The 17,756-nt window shown below is 38.7% G+C and overlaps 1 protein-coding gene across 2 annotated transcripts; it reads right to left on the reverse strand.

The window, feature by feature from the left end:
- FMR1NB (FMR1 neighbor) lies at nt 4,186-17,678 on the reverse strand. 2 transcript variants are annotated; one of them, XM_021406235.1, is made up of 7 exons: nt 17,586-17,678; nt 16,714-16,791; nt 13,263-13,376; nt 11,622-11,759; nt 8,830-8,926; nt 5,179-5,317; nt 4,186-4,318 (listed from the first exon to the last, which is right to left on the reverse strand). In XM_021406235.1, the coding sequence occupies exons 2-6, from the start codon at nt 16,787-16,789 to the stop codon at nt 5,215-5,217; spliced, it is 528 nt and encodes a 175-aa protein (XP_021261910.1). In that variant the 5' UTR covers nt 16,790-16,791; nt 17,586-17,678; the 3' UTR covers nt 4,186-4,318; nt 5,179-5,214. The 2 variants fall into 2 exon arrangements, with proteins under 2 accessions (XP_021261910.1, XP_021261911.1); XM_021406236.1 differs by lacking the exon at nt 17,586-17,678 and adding an exon at nt 17,443-17,518.

Below are 17,756 nucleotides of genomic sequence, written 5' to 3' on the forward strand. Positions count from 1 at the left end.
CGATTTTATTATGTTTACCCACAATGTCAAAGGCGGATGCTGGTGGGATGGCAGTAGAGGCTGAATCTTCCCACCAATATTCCATTACACTTTGTTTGTACATTGTGACAGCAGCAGAAGGGCAGTCTGACAGGATGGCGCCTGACATGGAAGTGCATATGAAGCAAAGAAGTGGAATTGAATGCCTCCATGTGGAAAAAAATGGCACCCATTGATACTCATTGTTTCTTGTTGAACGTTTATGGAGAGCAAACAGCGAATGTGAGCACAGTGGGGGGTGGGGGGTGCGTTTCAGCAATACTGACAACAGTGGGACACTTCCACTGGTGAAGATTTTTATAAGCACGGCATGCAGTTCATTGCTGGTGAAATATAGTGTTTTGTAGCTGAGGATTTTCTCAGTCAAATAGTGTTTTTGTGTGCTTTGTGTCTGCTGTAGTTCCTATGGAAATAAATAGAAGGCACTAATTTGGGAGCAACCTACACAGAGTAATGATCAGTTCTATCCTTATAGAGCCAAAAATCAGATATTTGAAAAATCAAAGAGACAGGGTGCAGTAGGACTATAACATTTGTAGCCATGTTCTCTTTTGGAAGGAAGCCCTCTGTAGAATTGCCATCACCTTCCCCATGTTGTCTATATTGCAGCTGACACTGCCATGCTTGCAAAGCTGCCAGAATAGTGGTGGTGGTTGATGCAGCAGAGAAACGGCTTTTGCTGAGTGAAGCTCTATTACACTAACCTGTTACACAGAATAGAACACACGGGCTCAAAACAGCTTGGATGGAAGATTTATGTAGGATAGCAGCTTCTGCAAGGAAGCAGTGCAGTAGAAACCATGCCTTTTGAGAAAGAACTTGGAATAAGTGGAGTGAAAATTAAAAGGCTAGAACAGCACAGCTGTGGACAGTTTTTCACTTTGAGCTGGCTGAAACAATTTTTTAATTTTCCAGTGTTTTGTGAAAAGAAAAGAAAACGGGAGTAGAAAGATCAGAAGCAAAACAGATTTCCATGGAGCCACTCACTCCACTGAGACCCTACAGAAGAACATGAAACACTTTCCAGGGAGACCTTTGCACTTCATTTTTGGTGTGCAATCCAAGCCTAGGCCAGCAAAGGATCAGAAGACCCATAACATTTCAAAATTACACCCTTTGCATGGAGAAAACTGGAAAAATATTATGAGCAATGAAATAATTCATCTGCTATGTCTACACTCCCTGGCATTGTATGAATCTCAGATAAGTAAAATAGGTTGCGGCATTGAACCTCAGGCCTTAGAAACATGAAACATTTTGCCCAGTCACAGATATTTTGCTTAAATACAGAATTGTATTTGGCTTTTGATTTTTGAGCTTTGCAGTTCAAATCTGTTCTCTCATTACAGCTTTCACTCCGTAGTATTTAAAGTTCAATTCTCATGACTTTGAAGCATTTTTGAAGATCAGATGGTGAGAAGTACCATGGTTTTGTCAATAGAGCTGGTGCAGGCTCTGGGTAGTGCACTAAAAGAGCTGAGGCCTTCTCATAGCTCCTACCCCTACAGTAGCAGCATCCACTCTTGGACACAGCTACTGTGCAGTGAGTCAGGTTGTTAAGCTTTGTATTTATTTAATCTCTGGGAAGATAAGGATGGATGCTCCACTGAGAGGTCTTTTGTTTCACTCCGTACCAGTTCAATAGGAGCAAGAGAAGATTTAAAGCCACAGGCAATAGTTTGTATATCTTGTAAGTCTTCTAAACCCTTGTCATCATACATGGTATTATGTTGTCTTTTTTACAGAATGACCATTGCTTTATTGTATGCTATCTGCCTTCTTGTGACTTGATGAACCACATTGTAAAAGGCAGAAATCAATAAAATTCTCCAGAAACCAAAATCACGGAGGGAAAAATGTTTTCCTGCAGCACCATCTTGTGGTTCTGGATTTTAGTACAGAACGTGTCTCTCCCTGGGGCTGGAAGGCAGCGCTCTGGCTGGAAATGGCACCCAGCACTGAGTTGTTTCTTTCACCAACCACAAAGGCAATAGGAGCCTTCTAAGAGCGCTAGCTGACATGGGCCCTAATCCAGTTCCTTGGAGGAATAGAAAGGACAAAGGAAAGCCAAGCTTGGCTTGGCAATGTGCAGCTTGATACACAAGAAACAGATCAGCAGTTGGGAAAAGACGTGTTCCAGGTGGATCTGGGTCAACTCCATATTGAAATTGTTCTGTAGTACACTGGAGTCCAGGAGTACAAACCAGAGATGATAAAATCATTATCAAAGTGATTGTACAGAAATTTTAAATTCTCTGTGTGTTTTTTGGTGGAAGTAAGCAGGTGATCAAAACATCCACTTGTGTGTGATGATGTCAGTATGGTTAGCCTGTAAATGAGCATTTGTGAAGTGACCTTAAGGCGATAATCTTGACCCCTCCATAACAACAAAATATATAACTTTTTAGGCAGAAATAGCAGTTATTTCTGCATTACCCATGCTGAACAGCTGCCAATTCAATTAATTGTCAAATGGGTATAGAAATTACAATTTTAAATCAAAGTTTTTGCCTTCTCCAACCAAAAGCCTTCTCAGCTTTTAAGAACATCTTTACAATGAAACTGCTACACAGGAAAGGGACATGACCCAGTTCTACATACTGTGCTCTTACGTACCACCCTGACAGGGGGAATATAAGCATTGTTGGGTCTTTTCCATCTCATATCTTACTCCTATAGTGCATACATTTTGCTTATGTTCATTTTATTCTGGTGGTGCAGGATATGGTTACTGCAGATGCATTGAATGCTTTCAGTTAAATACAGTTGTTTTACCAGTATGTGTCCATTTATCAGAATGTTATGTGACATCGAAAGCAGTTGTGCTGTCAATGACATGTAAACAAAGGAATTTATCACCCTTCAAATCAAAATCATGAAGCACCAAACCAAACTTTCTCTGGAGCACAGCTCCCTCTCATAATTACCATCAGCTATGAGGATGTATGTGTTTGTCGCATGCACATTTCAGCTGCAACAGCGCCCCTAAATCCAAGAAGCAGGAAATTGTTTCTATCTTGTCATAATATTTGTAGACATACTTCAAAATTCACAAAAATAACATCAAGAAGCAGCAAACAGATCAGATTTGGAAGGCAAACTAAGCACTATTCAGTCTCCATCATTCTGCTGCTCGACATCAAAAACACTGTAATTCTTTTTCTTACAAAATTATATCTCAACCATCTCTAATACAGTGTTACTGTCACTGGTTGCAATATCAGGTTTTAAAACTTCTGCATGTGCTAATGTTTGACGATGGTTGTATGCTCTGTCAATTTCATGAGACTGCCCATACGTGTACTTCACCTCTATTACACTTGGGTTTTAAGTGATGTCTTTTTTAGAACTAGCAAAACTAAGAAAAATCTATGAACTAGGTAATCCCATGAGTACACAGTTTCAAAGTATCCCTAATAGTCTTTATTTTCCAGGTTAAGAGTAAAGCTTCATTTACCACTGTTCATGGAAATTCTACTACGTGTATTTCACAGACACGAGGAAAAAGGATCAGTGGTTGCATTACTATAAGGAAGCAGATTTCTACTGACTTTTTTTTAAAAGTGCTCATTTTTACTTTGTACTCTGCTGTTCAAAACTGTTGCATGTTCATTTCTTATTTTGTTATTCTTCAGGGTGACTGAAAGAAATTACGTTTTGGCATCAGCTGCCTTGGAAGAGGGGTCCCCTAAAGATCTAAGGAAGTTCTGTGGTGTAATGATATATCATGAACAGAAACAATGGCCGAGGAAACGCAACCAGTTTCCTGAAGTCCTTGGCTAAGCATGTCTTTAAAGGAACTGCCCAACAATACATTTCCTAAATCCTCTGCAGCCAGGTAAAGAATTAGTAGTTGGCCTCAGTAGGAGTAGCCCTGCTGTACTACAGTGGTAGCCACTACCAGAACACAGAAAGCTTGCCACTCAACACCTCTTTAACGAATAACAACCATCTCTTCCGTCTCTTCTTAATCCAGATAGTACTCTAAGGCTGACCTCTGAAATTGTGAAGATGCTTTACTAGTACCTAGAGTGGCTTTAGCTGGAACGAGCAGTTTTTTTCATTTCAGCATTACCCTTTTATTCAAAAATGAGATATGGAATGAGTATGAAGAAACAGTAATGAAAAATTTCTAATGCAAAATCATTAGCATTATGAAGGGTTGACAACATTGTATTACTTTGATACTAAAAAAAATCATCTCATTTTCTAGAGCATACTCATGTAATCCTGGTGTCCTTCTTCTGCTTGAGATCGTTAATATTACGTGGATGGTCCCCTACAGCAAAAGAGAGGAAAAAAAAAAACAAGGAAAAAAAAAGAAAACCTACATGTCAGTGTAACTAGATTAAGGAACATCTTTGCAAATTTGGTAACTCAGTACTCTCACTGAAATATTTTCTTATTGTCTACTGACCTCACTGACACTTTTATTTATTACATCATTGTCACCTTTAGCTTGCTACAGTTTGGTACAGTAAATAGCATTTAATTCCCAGATAACATGCATCTAGGAAGAACGGTAGGATTTGAAGCTATGTGAAAATGCCAGTATAAAACACCCCTTTCCATAGAAAAGATTTCTCAGTGCCTAGAAATCGTTCTTTGTTCTCTGCAAGCAGCAAAACTCTTACTTTTCTTCTCTGCTCTCTTGTGTAACACAATTCACACATGGGATAAGGAACATAAAAACAACAGAGGACCTAAATGTAGGACTTTAATATTCACTGAATCACTGAACCGTTTGGGTTGGAAAGGATCTCACAGCCCCCCTAGCCCCACCATGGGCTGGCCTCCCCCTCACCAAGCTCAGGCTGCCCAGGACCCATCCAGCCCAACCTTGGGCATCTCCAGGAATGGGGACCCACAGCTCTGGGCAGCAGTGCCAGGTCCTCACGGTGGCTTGCTCTGCTCTCATTTAGCATCCCAGGACAGGAATCAAATTCTGGCAGATTCATTACTTGTCCCACAGCAGAAACTGAGGGTGACGTGTGATAAAAAGTGCTTTTTGTGACACAATCTACTGGACTGGGAAGCCAACAGGAATTCAGTATTTCATATGTCTAGTACTCTATATGGAATCAACAGTAAGATAATACTAAATTGAAAGAACAAAAGAATACTCTAAATTTAGTTTACCTTTCTCTTGTATTTATGAACCTCAGAGTTTTTAAGTCAATTTGATAACAAGCTGTGCATTTCTTCACTACTTGCTCTTTTCTTCTGCACAATTTGTTCTATTTTTTTGTTTGCTCTTCGTAAAGGATTGACACATTGACTGCAACATATTAAAACAGCAGAAGGAATTAAGAACAGATCACCTATGTCTTAGCTGCAAAAGCCTAGCTCCAGAGAAGAAAAAGTCAAAGATACTACTGATTTCAGTGGTTATAAGATTTCATCAACAGAACACAGACTGACAAAGCTCTGATAAGTTTTCCCATCTTTTACCTTTTCTTCATGAATTTCAGTTGAACAGCTGATTCATCAAATTGCAGTCATTACCAGAAAATTCCCAGTAACTAGTCAATTGAAATTGAAGTCCTGCTTCCCACAACTGCACTAGGAATTCAACAGAAGGAAACTGAGACTTTACTGATTTGTATTTAAAATCCACACAACACTATTTAAATATAGCATCAGTAAGTGCACCTCTGTTTTCCTACTCTTTAGAGTCTTACTCATGGCTTATGGCTGCTGGTGAAAAAAAGACACTGAAAAAAAAGGAGATAAAGAAGATAGGATAACACAGTTACAGGGATTACAAAAACATCAGAGAATGTCTCAAGAAAAGAGACATTGTGCTGATAACACACAAGAGGAGCTGTGGTAGCATCAGCTCATTTAGATATTGCTTCCTGCCTAAAAAAATACCATAGGAAGAAGGTAAAATACACAGGTCATCAGTGAGACATGGCAACCCAGCCTCACTGATTTCGGAACTTAATAGTACTGTGGAAGAGTATTCAGACTAACTTGAGCAACATAACTTGAGTTGACTTCTGTAACTCAACCTTCAAAAGAAAATTATCAGCTTCCTTTATAAATTTTACAGGAATTCCATGCTCCTACACATAGGCTCTGTCAGGCTGGCCACGTCTGGACCTCAGCATCTCTAGGGAAACATCCACCTCTAGCTACAGAGCACAAATGCCTGCAAAAGCCTTCCACGGAGAGCTTCCCAAGTTTGGAGTCTCTCTTTCTCTCTCTCTTTCTCTTAAAATAAATAAATAAATTCAAGTTCCCATGGGAAACCTTCAAATTTGTTTTACAAGAACAATGGAATTAGTCAATTATCCCAAATTTCATCGGCGAAAGCTCTCTTACTTTTTGGTCAATCTAGGGAACAATGTTTTACTTCTGTGCATGTCCATTGCAGCACAATTTTTGTATCATGCTTGGGAGCCTCTCGACAGTGACCATACAGCATTGTTAATGAAAACAAAAGGATTTCCAACCAAACAGAAGGTTTCAGGCATTTTAAAGGAATGCTTTTTGAAGCCATATCCTCTAGCAACAGTTCCTAAAACTAGTAAAATCTGATCAAAGTTAATATGTTATAGGATTGCTTTTTTCCTAGAACTCAAATATGTGATGTCAGAAATTAAAAACATTTAGCATCTGGTTAATCACTGCATGAAAAAAAAAAACAAACCAACAATAAACAAGTCATAGCAGAACAGCAATACCCCTAGTTCTAGTTTTATTGGCTATGAAAAAGACAGAAAAATGATCATTTAAATATTAATGTGAATTATCTCACAACAAATACATATTAATTCATTTTCCAGAAAATATATGATAATTTCATGTTACTTCTTTGCCTCCTGTTTTCCAAGTCACTGATGACTCAGTGTAGCTATCTGCACGCTCAACATCAGCTGCTGAGCATAGGATAAGATATAATGTGGAGATTTTCACAGCAGGTTTTGTCTAAATGTGGCACACCATAGCAAATAGCCATCTGCTAAGCAGCCACATTAGTAAAGTCTATGTGTGTGTGTACGTGCATGTATATAATCCCACACAGTCTACTAATATCTTAGTAAAGGAAAAATTTAACATTTCAGAAAAAAATCTACACAGAGAAAGACAATGATGTTACATTAACTAAGCTGTAGTATTAACCATACTATATGAACCACCACCTTAGAAAAATAAAGCACAGTTGTGTTAACATGCTCCATCTTAGTTTTATGATTTCAGTACTTTAGAGCTTACATTTTCCCCATTATCATAAGAACTCATACTCATGCCAAAACTCTTTGCAATATCAAACACTAAACTGCTTGCAAAGCACAAATGGGCTGTAATGTGTCCTATACATTCAAGGGGAAAAACACACTAAAAAGAGCCACCATCAAAAAAAGCCCGAAACAAAAAAAATATCATTATGCATTAGCAGCATTCAAATAATTTATTCACTTTTCTCTGAAGTGTACTCCTTCTCCTTCTCTTTTACTCTGCTAAGGCCTACTACTTTGTTCTTCCATCATGTTCTTCCATCTTACTGCATAATTCTATGTTTATCCCTTACAGAAACTAATTTCTACTTCTTGCTCCTTTCAGCTTGCCTTTTCTCATTCATTTCTTCCTTATCATCTTTCCAATAATTAATTCCCACTTGCACATGTCATTTTCTGTGTAGCAGTCCATTACTTCCTATAAGCAACGTCGCTCTTGTAGAAATAATAAAGGTAATCATAGAATCATGGAATCACAGAATGGCCTGGGTTGAAAAGGACCTCAAAGATCATCAAGTTGAGTGCAGGATTGCTAACCACTAGACCAGGCTGCCCAGAGCCACATCCAGCCTGGCCTTGAATGCCTCCAGGGACGGGGCATCCACAACCTCCTTGGGCAACCTGTTCCAGTGCGTCACCAATGGTAAGAGAACAATTTTTTCTCCCCTTTTCCCATGGCTTAGAGAGAAAACAAGTGGCAAAAAGTTTTCGCCTTTGTTTCTGTTTAAACTTATGAATTGAGTCAAACTTTTCCTCAAATCTTTCTTTTTTTTTCTTTTTCTTCTTTTTTTTTTTTAAACTGATGTTTTTGGTTTCCCATGCACTGGGGGCGCCATGTCCTAAAATGTTATTCTGGATAGAATAGGATGGTCTGTATGTAGCATCATGCCCTAAAGATTTGTTTGCTCTCGGAGTCTTCTTTTTTACCTTTTTTGCTCCCAGCTGGCAGTTGTTGGTTTCCCCTTCCTGCTGAAGAGGAGACAAACCAAGCTGTTTTAACAATATGGATATTATATGAAGGCAGGCCTGGCCTCTGGTGGGAAGGAGGTGCGGAAAGAAGGTGGTGGTGTTAATGGGAAGAAAATGGGAGAAGTAAGGGAACAAAAGTCTGGTCTTCCATACCTCAGCAAACCTGCCCAGGACAGAATCCACTTCCCACAGACCTGAACTTGAATTCATGCACTATTGCTCAAGTTCCACTCAGGCCTTTATGTTGAGACTTCTCTGCTAACCTGCAGCCAATGTACCCGTATGTTCTACATGCAGCTTCACAGGGAAGGGAATTAGGATTAAGACCAATTCTTTATAACTAAGTCTTTAAAAAGGCTACTGAAGCATTAACACGCTATTTTTTTTCCCTGAATTCAAATTGACTATGCAGCTCCAAAATAGAAGGATTTGATTTTCATGGTGGCACGTGACTTTCTCAGCTTCTTTTCCCCCAGTCTTTTCTCTGCTCACTGGCTTTAAATATGTCAGCTGTCCATATCTTTGACATTTAGTAGCAATGTATTGTAAATCTAGCTGATTGTGTACTAATGCTTACCTCCTCTGCAAGCAGGCACAGCAACATAATGGTAGACATCCCAAAATTAAAAATCCTATTGCCCCAAGCAAAAACAGTCGAAAAGTCAGCTGCAGATCTGTAGGACCAGTAGAAATTTGTATTAGTTACAAATAAGTCCAAGATACATATTGAGGTACAGTTGACAGAGATTAGCCTCAAAGACAAACATGCCTGTATTTCAGACAGCAACACAGTAGGAAAAAGGTAGGTCCTAAACATGCACTTGCATGAGAAAGATCAAGTCAAATTTGACCACTGGAGTTCAAACATTTCCAAATATTTTGTTAGTTAGGGAAATAACTATTTGAGTAACGCCAGCATGTGAAAAATTTGAGTCCTTTATCAAATGAGTCTTACATAGATGTATAAACAGTCTATAGAGCTTCCTAAAAATGGAGACAAAATAATGAAAATGAATGCTATTTACCTATTTCAGTTCAAAACTTCTGCAGCATCTTCTAAAAGCTTAATTTTATTCCTACTTAAGTTAAAGACAAAACTCCCAGATAAGAACCATTCAAATGTGCAGCCTATGACCATGAAACAGAAATGCAAGTGTCATGAGTCTACTGTCTGTTAAGTGCTTCTATTTTGTCAACAGCTGCTACAAGGCAAACAGCATGTGCTCCCAGGCAGTAAATGTTGATATTTCCTTTGGACAGATGTTGTATATCCTGGAGCATTCAAGCAGCTAGTTAATGTATGAACAAATAATTTGATAAAATAGTCCATCCTTGAAATTTACTTCCAAACAATAAAAGGAATCAAGCAGTCACAGTTTAATAAGTATATCTAATTTTAATATATCCTTGAGTACACGTCCTAAATATGAGCAAAACATCTACAATTTTCACTGTATAGCTTTTCTTCTCACTATTGCCTTGTGTCTTCTATATGTAATAAGGAAGCACAACTGGGGAACAGTATTCTTACGATATTTGGTTTCTGCATTATGCTCCTAACAGAGTGACCTCACACTCAGCGGTACTTTTTTCTATCAAAAGTAGCATAATAGTTATGGCTGTCATAGTGCTGGGATGTGGTGTTGCTCAACTACAGGAAAAATTTCCAAGTTTGGTTCTGACCTCTGCTTGCTCCTGAGCAAATAAATCAAGCAAAAAAGTTAATTCTTGTTAGCTCACAAGTATTTTCTTGGGTTTCATAGGTGTATTAAGTCAGCTCCAGAAAACTGAATATCATCTCTGAAATCAATGTAAGTATGTTGAATTCTATCAAGAATACCTAAGCCATTAAACTCTATGTGCTAGCTTCTTTTTTACTAACTTGTACTAACATACTAACTTATTTCTCAAGATTGTCTCTGTCTGAGAAGTCTTCCTGCTTAATTGTCAGTGAATAAAAATACAATATAAAAGGAAATACTAGGTTGGAAAAATCAAGGTAACATTTGGCTCTGTTCCCATTCAAGTCTGTGACAAGTCTTCAAAGATCATTCTAATATTTTGACATTGTTCTTAACAGGTAACTATGTGGTTTGTGTCTACTGTCAGGACAAGAGAGAAAAGACAAATTAAAACCCAAAACACAATCTGAGCACAATTTTATTTTATTTTTTTTTACTGTTAGGGTTCTAATGTTACAGACTGGAATGGTTTGCCCAAATGAGTTGTGCTGTCTGTATCCTTGGACATATATTCAAAACTTGACTAGATACAGTCCTAGGAAACCTGCTCCTCTAGCTGACCCTGCTTGATCAGGGAGTGATGGGATTGTATGATCTCAATGGGTCTCTTCCAAAATCACTGACTGAGTTTAAGAGCCTTCAACAGTGTACATCTTTCAGTTTGTTGAAGGAAATTCACAGTGAAAAACAACAATATCTAAATGCTATAGAAACAGGGAAAAATATGATAAAAAGTAATTTAGCGAAGCTGAGTTTACCATACAGTTATGTGCAAAGATGTGATATAAAACAAGACTGCCGAATTCTCTCATCAGAGGGAAAAAATATCATCTACAGCAAGTCTATGTTCAAAGAAAATAATAAAGGTAAAACATTATGTTCATTACGTTAAAGACAGAATTTGAGAAGACAGTTATCAAAATTTTGGTTGTAAGGGATTTCTTCATATCCCGTAGCCCAACCTTCTGCCTGAGGCAATATTACTATCGATGTTAGGTAAAGTAACCTGTGTCATTATATGGCCATGTCTTAAAACTCTCAGTAAGAGTGGCCCCATCTCTTTTCTCATGACTTGTTCAAGAGGTTCACTACTGTCCTAATGAAGTTTTGTTTCCTAATATCCAAGCTGAATTTCTCAAGCATCAATGAGTTGCAATTCCCTGTTGTTATATCATCTGGTCCTACCAGTCTGGCTTCCTTGTCTTAGTAAACTCCCTTTGAACCAACTTCTCTGGCTATTGAATAACCATTTAGCCTCCTTCCCAACAATTACACCCAATGTCTTCAACTTTTCTTTATAGCACTATACTCTTTGTATTAAACTTACCACCCTTCCTTTTCCTTAAATAAAGCCTTCACTCTATTCTTTATACTAACGGATGTGGCTACTTTTATTTGTATTTCATCATATATTCTTTGCTTGTGCTGAGGTTGACAAGCTACCCAGACAATTCTTGATTAGTGAATTGTTTTCTGTATTTATATGCAGAAATAAATGCCCACTTAAACTTACTTCAGAGAGAATGGTGACCCAAAAAACTAAAGGAGGGAACAGAAATGAAAATCACATTGTCTGACTAGGAGAAGTACTTGGCTATGAAGCAACAATTTACAGAAGAATACTTACTGTCTTTAAATGGGATATAACATTTCAGTTCATGGCTGCCTTTGGAAGGACAACATCTATTTTCCAAGCACTCTGTTGCGTTAATGCTCCCTCCTACATGACAAGGGACTAAGGAGTGTTTTTCTTTGTGTCGGCAAGCTTTAAAAAAAGAAGTAAAAAGTTTTCTGTTCTAGAAGCAATACTTAGATAAAGAGAGTTTATTATTTCCATGCTCCTAGTATGTTTTGAAGAAGTCCATTTAAAAGCTGTGTCATTGACTTTCATGTAGAATTCTTTCACAAAAATTAATCAGTCTTTATTTTAAAGTCAAGAGAAAAGCCACAATCATGTCATATGAGATCTTAAATAATTGGCTTTCTTTTGGTAACAAACATCTTTAAAAGTGAATTTTTTTAAAAACCACCATTTTAATTTACATTTCTAAAGTGGAAAGACACTACGTTTTCTGACTGGATTGTTTCTAATTAAGAAAAAAAAAAACAAATCAAGCAAATAGAAACATTAAAATCTCTTAGTCTTTTTGAAGGGTTCAGTATACAGTCTATTGCAACAAATCATCTCTCCATTCAGCACTAATTGCACGATTCTACAAGCAGTTGAAATAAGCAAAAACTTAAGATATCCAGTCAGTTAATGAACACAACATGTAATATTTAAAATTTGCTATTTAATAATAAATTTATGGACAATCATAAAATCTTCTGTGTGAAGCGCTATACATATAAATTGTTTATAAACTGTAGGTATCTGACATAGTCTGTGGTTTAATTCCTATAAAACTTGGTATCACATCTCTCATGTGACGCTTCCACAGAAGCTGCAAAACATCATTTGGTTCTGCCACTCCCAACATTGGCTGCATTGTGAGTTTCACTTTTATCACAGTCATTACTGGTAATCAAATTCAGTTACATTAAGTGAGAGGTCAGGCACTTCACAAGACCTCAGTGTTTATTTAGGGCTAGGTAGAAAATCATCAAGACCTTCACTGTTATTACTAAACATTATGTATTAAGTGATGAGTGATAGTTGCATTCTGTTTGTCAATGAAAAAATTCTGGAATCAGGCTTTCCAGTTTTGTACATGCCACGCACTCTCCATATTTCATGGATTTTATCTTTCATATTGATGTTAGCAAATACATTCTATTTCAATTTCTTTCTCGATAGTTTTCTGAAACTAAAGCAGATCTCATCAATTAATTTCAGCATTTAAAAAGGTGAACTATTCAGTCTGAGCTAATGGCCCTGAATCCTTCCTCAGCCAGCAGAAGTGGGAGCGATTACTACTGAGCAAAATCCTTCCCCCACCTTACACAAGGAGACTAGAAAACTAACCCAAATTGGATGAAAGAAAGTTTGCGAAGGCAAATTCTACATCAAATTGTCCAGCATTTCTTGGTCATGTCACTGATGATGAATAGTTTTATAGGACAGAAGTAATGCAACAGAAGCAAATTTGTGGTGGTTCAAACAGTGCATTTAACAATATATTTTTGATGAGAACTAGTGAATTTTACAGTATCAAAAGGAGGGTTTTAAATATACTGAATGCCAACACTTAAGGGGTGAGAGTCTGTACTGGACGTAAGGTGGAAGTAGAGGAAAGAAACAGTGTTGCTGTGATGAAGAAGCACTTACTCACTGGCCTGAAGAAGTTTAAAAGAGCTTCAGATGCATCCTTCATTTTTGTGATAAGTTTGCTGGCTGCCACTTCATTTTTTTCCAAAGCATGATGAGTTGGTGATGTAATACCTGAAAGCTCATAATGAGTAGCTCATTATCATCAAAATATCCATAATTAATTAAATGGAATGACATTTTCATACTGATTATCTTTCCTTATGAAGGCATAATGACTGCTGATGGCTAGTAAGGCTAAGCATAGACATCTTCCTGTTGCATTCGATTATACTACTTCAAACTGTTTCACGAACCACAATGAATAAAGAATTAATGCTGTGAAATTTAAATAAAGGAGTCAATTCATGCAGAAATTGAAAAGAGAAAAAGCATTGCTGTTCACATAAAACTTGCAGGTTACATGAAAATTCTATGTTACAGCTGTATTTGTCTTATGTATGCAAGCAGAACTTCTGGTCTTTGGATCAAGATCAGAACTCAAAACAAACAAACAAACCCATAGAACAAAGTGTGCAATAGATGGCAACTTTATTGGATACAACCAAACTTGCATCTATTGTTTTTTTGGTTTTGTTTTTTTTTTTTTTTAAGATAGTGGAAGATGCATAGGAAAGAGCAACTAACTCACGAATAGATTTTGTAGTTCTTACAAAAGCTTGTAATTTGTCGTCTGGGAGTTACCATAGAATTGTTTAGGTTGGAAGGGACATTTAAGGGCTGTCTGGCCCAAACCCCTGCAGTGAACAGGGACACCAACAGCTCCATCAGGTGCTCAGAGCCCCATCCAGCCTGACCTTGAGTGCTTCTTCAGATGGGGAATCCACTACCTCTCTAGGCAACCTGTGCCAGTGCCTCACCACCCTTACTGTAAGAAACTTTCTCCTTATATCCAATTGAAATCTCCTCTCCTTAAGTTTGAAACCAATTCCACTTGTCCCGTCACCACAGACTGCTAAAGAGTCTGTTCCCTTCTTTCCTGTAACTCCCCTCTAGATACTGACAGGCCGCTCTCAGCTCTCCCTGCAGCCTTCCCTTCTCCATGCTGCACAGCCCCAGCTCTCAGCCTGTCCTCGCAGGGAGCTGTTCCATCCCTCGCATCATTTTTGTGCCCCTCCTCTGGATGCGCTCCAGCAGCTCCGTGTCTCTCCTGTGCTGAGCACTCCCCATCTGGACGCAGCGCTCCAGGTGAGGTCTCATGGCGCAGAGCAGAGGGGCAGATCCCCTCCCTGGCTCTGCTGGCCACGCTGCTTTGGATGCACCCAGGATCCGGTTGGCTTTCTGGGCTGCGAGGGCACAGTGCTGGCTCATGCCCAGCTGCAATCCAGCAGTACCCACAGGTCCTTTTCAGCACAGCTGTGCTTTACCCTTACTCCGCCCCAGCTTGTCCTGGTAACAGGTGTTGCCATGACCCAGGTGCAAGACCTTGTACTTGCCTTTGTTGAGCCTCATGAGGATCTCCTAGGTTCACTGCTCAGCTTGTCTAGGTCTCTCTGGATGGCATCCCATCCCTCAGCTGTGTTGACAGCACCACACAGCTTGGTGTTATTCACTAACTTGCTGAGGGTGCACTTGATCCCACCATCACTGTCATTGATGAAGACGTTAAAGAGCACTGGTCCCAGTACTGACTCCAGAGGGACACCACTTGTTACTGATCTCTGCCTGGACAGTGAACCACTAACCACCACCTGCTGGGTACGATCTCACAAACAGTTCCTCATCCATCAGTCCACCTGTCAAATCTGTACCTTTCCAATTTGGAGAGAAGAACGTTGTCAGGGTCTGTGTCAAAAACCTTAACTGAAGTCCAGATAGATGACATCACGTGCTCTTCCCTTGCCCACTGACACAGTTACACCATTGTAGAAGGCCAAAAGGTTGGCCATGCAAGACCTGCCCTTGATGAAGCCATCCCCATGTGCCTTAGCATAGCTTCCACGAGGATCGGCTCCGTGATCTTCTCCCGGCACGGAGGTGAGGCTAACAGGTCAGTCGTTCCCTAGATCATCCTTTCTACCCTTCTTAAAAATGGGTGTGACATTGCCTTTTTTCCAGTGATCAAGGACTTCACATGACTGTCATGACTTTTCAAATATCATTGAGAACGGCTCTGGGACTATGTCAGCCAGTTCCCTCAGGACTATGGGATGCATCTCACCAGGACCAACATACTTAAGGATGTTCATGTTCCTCAGGCTCTTGTGAACCTGATATTCTCTTACAGTGGGAGGGATATTGCTTCACCAATCCCTACATTTCGAAACATCCACTTGAGGGCTGTGTGAAGAGCAGTTAATAGCAAAGGCTGAAGCAAAAAAAGTTGTTGTTCACAGCCCCACCCTTCTCCTTGTCTGTTGTTGCTAGCTTGCCTGTATTGCTTATTATGGGAGGGTATGCCATACGATACTCTTGGGGAAAAGAAGCATTACATGCATAATTGAATTCACATCAAAATACGGACTCATACAAATGTGTAACAGGAAACTGACAAACAAAAGTTCACATTAGCAGATCTATCAGTCTCTGCACCAGTTTTGGTGATCAAGATAGAAATTTGAAAGGAATTCAGGTTTCAAACAAAATTTGAAAGATTTTGTAATGATTTCTTAGGAAGTTCATGCAGTGAGGTATCTGGCAATTGGTTTGATAAGAAACAGCTGAAAGTATGACCATGACTGTCCTACTTACTACTCTCTCATAGGAGAGTTTAAAGAGACAAACTATATAATGGGCACTGCCAATCAATATAAATCACATCATGTACTTATGAATCACATTTGTATCTATATTAGAAATTATACGTGCACACTTAAAAATGTTTTTGCTTATTTTTTAACAGAATGGTTCAAAAATAAGATGGCACCTTACTCATCAAGGTATTGAAAAAGCATTTTACAATGCGTTTTGCAGCAAATTGATGGCTTTTCACCAAGAAAATATCTCAGATGTGGATTCTCAAGGCATGATGGCTCAGTGGCAAGCTTAATGTGTGGGCTGATAACTTCATGCACATTTCAGATGGCTACGTTTAACTTTGTGTGAATGCAAGTTATCAGCTTAACAAAAATCATCTTTAACTATTTTGAGTCACCTGCTGCAGTAAGCAAATACCAGATCTCAACAGGTTATAGGAACAACTGTAACTTGGAAAATGTAGTCTAAGTGGGACAAAAAATTAAAATTGATAAACAAATTAAATAAAACAAGATAGATGCGCTACCAAGGATGAAACAAGCATTACATGTTTCTCACAGGCACAGAGAAATAGGAACTACAGCTGGTGAAAAAACATTTGCTGTATTTAAGTGACAGGACTCTGAGCAATCCCATCTTGAGTAACTACTTCATGTTTTTCACTATTTTCCAATCATTGCCAAGACAACAAGTCTGTAACCTTACAGGCAAATTACTTGCTTCTATGAAATAGCTTTTCACCTTGAAAACTCACTTGAACTGATGCTATGAAGCAATATCAATATGACATAGTTCCATGCTAGATGAGTGCCAATTCCTTCTTGCAGCATTACTGTAATAAAACCAACAGCAATAAGGTATGTGGTTACACACAGAAACTTCTGATCTTTTAACTCTGTATTTATGGATTAGAACAAACACGACAGATTGCTGCACAGAGCAAAATGTCTGTTATCCTCCCCCCCAACTAAGGAGGCCAAATCAGTGTTATCTTTTGGTAACAAAAAAGTGATTCTGAAGAAATTAGACAGCTTACATGGAGGCAGCTTGTTAAATCAGGATGAGGGGGGGAATATCTCTCTTTAAAGTATCCCAAAGCTAGAATACTAGAATAACACCTTGAAAGATCACTTGTGGTCAAGTATTCTAATTTGTATTTAGTGAACAGAATGAGGACTGAAGAATTCAAAATTGTTGGAAACTCCAACCACCCCCAGAAGATTGCTTTGCCAGATGCTATATTTCACTGCCTGCTGCTCCTGTTCTCATACTCTAAAAGGTCTTTTTCAGTTATTACCACATGTATTAAGACAGCTTAAACTAGGGCTTTGATTAGCGTTGGTAAGGGTACAGAACCTTATTTTCTTAAGTGCTGTACAGAGAATAGAAAGATTGTGTTTTACACAGGTATTGTCCTTTGAAGGGTCTGTTGTCTGTGCTCCTGCTGCTAAATGAAAAACGCTTTCTTGCATTTGGACCGTACCTATACTGTAGAGCAATAAACAAACATTCTCTGTCCTAAGGAGAAACTTCACATCTGGCAGTTGAGTGATTCTTTTTTTTTTTTTTTTAAGAGGATAGGAATCACATTTTCAAGACACCCATTATAGTTGTTCCCCAACATACTTTCCTTATGTTTTCTTCTACCATTGGATCAGAAAGACCACAGCTATCCTGTGCATGGCCACTCCAAACAGAATCAAACCTCTTCATCACAATGGACTACCTGTTACCTATGACATAGCTCAGAATGAACAGCATACATGTGGAAGCGAATCTAGTGTTTGACAGAGCAGA

This window comes from Numida meleagris, chromosome 8, assembly GCF_002078875.1.
Source record: "Numida meleagris isolate 19003 breed g44 Domestic line chromosome 8, NumMel1.0, whole genome shotgun sequence".
Classification (NCBI taxonomy): Eukaryota; Metazoa; Chordata; class Aves; order Galliformes; family Numididae; genus Numida; species Numida meleagris.

Excerpts from the sequence above, each read along its gene's own strand:
- FMR1NB (XM_021406235.1), bottom strand. The coding sequence starts at position 16,789 with ATGCTGCAAGAAGGAATTGGCACTCATCTAGCATGGAACTATGTCATA. Across the intron at positions 8,927-11,621 it reads TTATATCCCATTTAAAGACA|ATCTGCAGCTGACTTTTCGA; the intron begins GTAAGTATTCTT and ends CTGGTCCTACAG. Across the intron at positions 5,318-8,829 it reads TGTGCCTGCTTGCAGAGGAG|TCAATGTGTCAATCCTTTAC; the intron begins GTAAGCATTAGT and ends AATATGTTGCAG.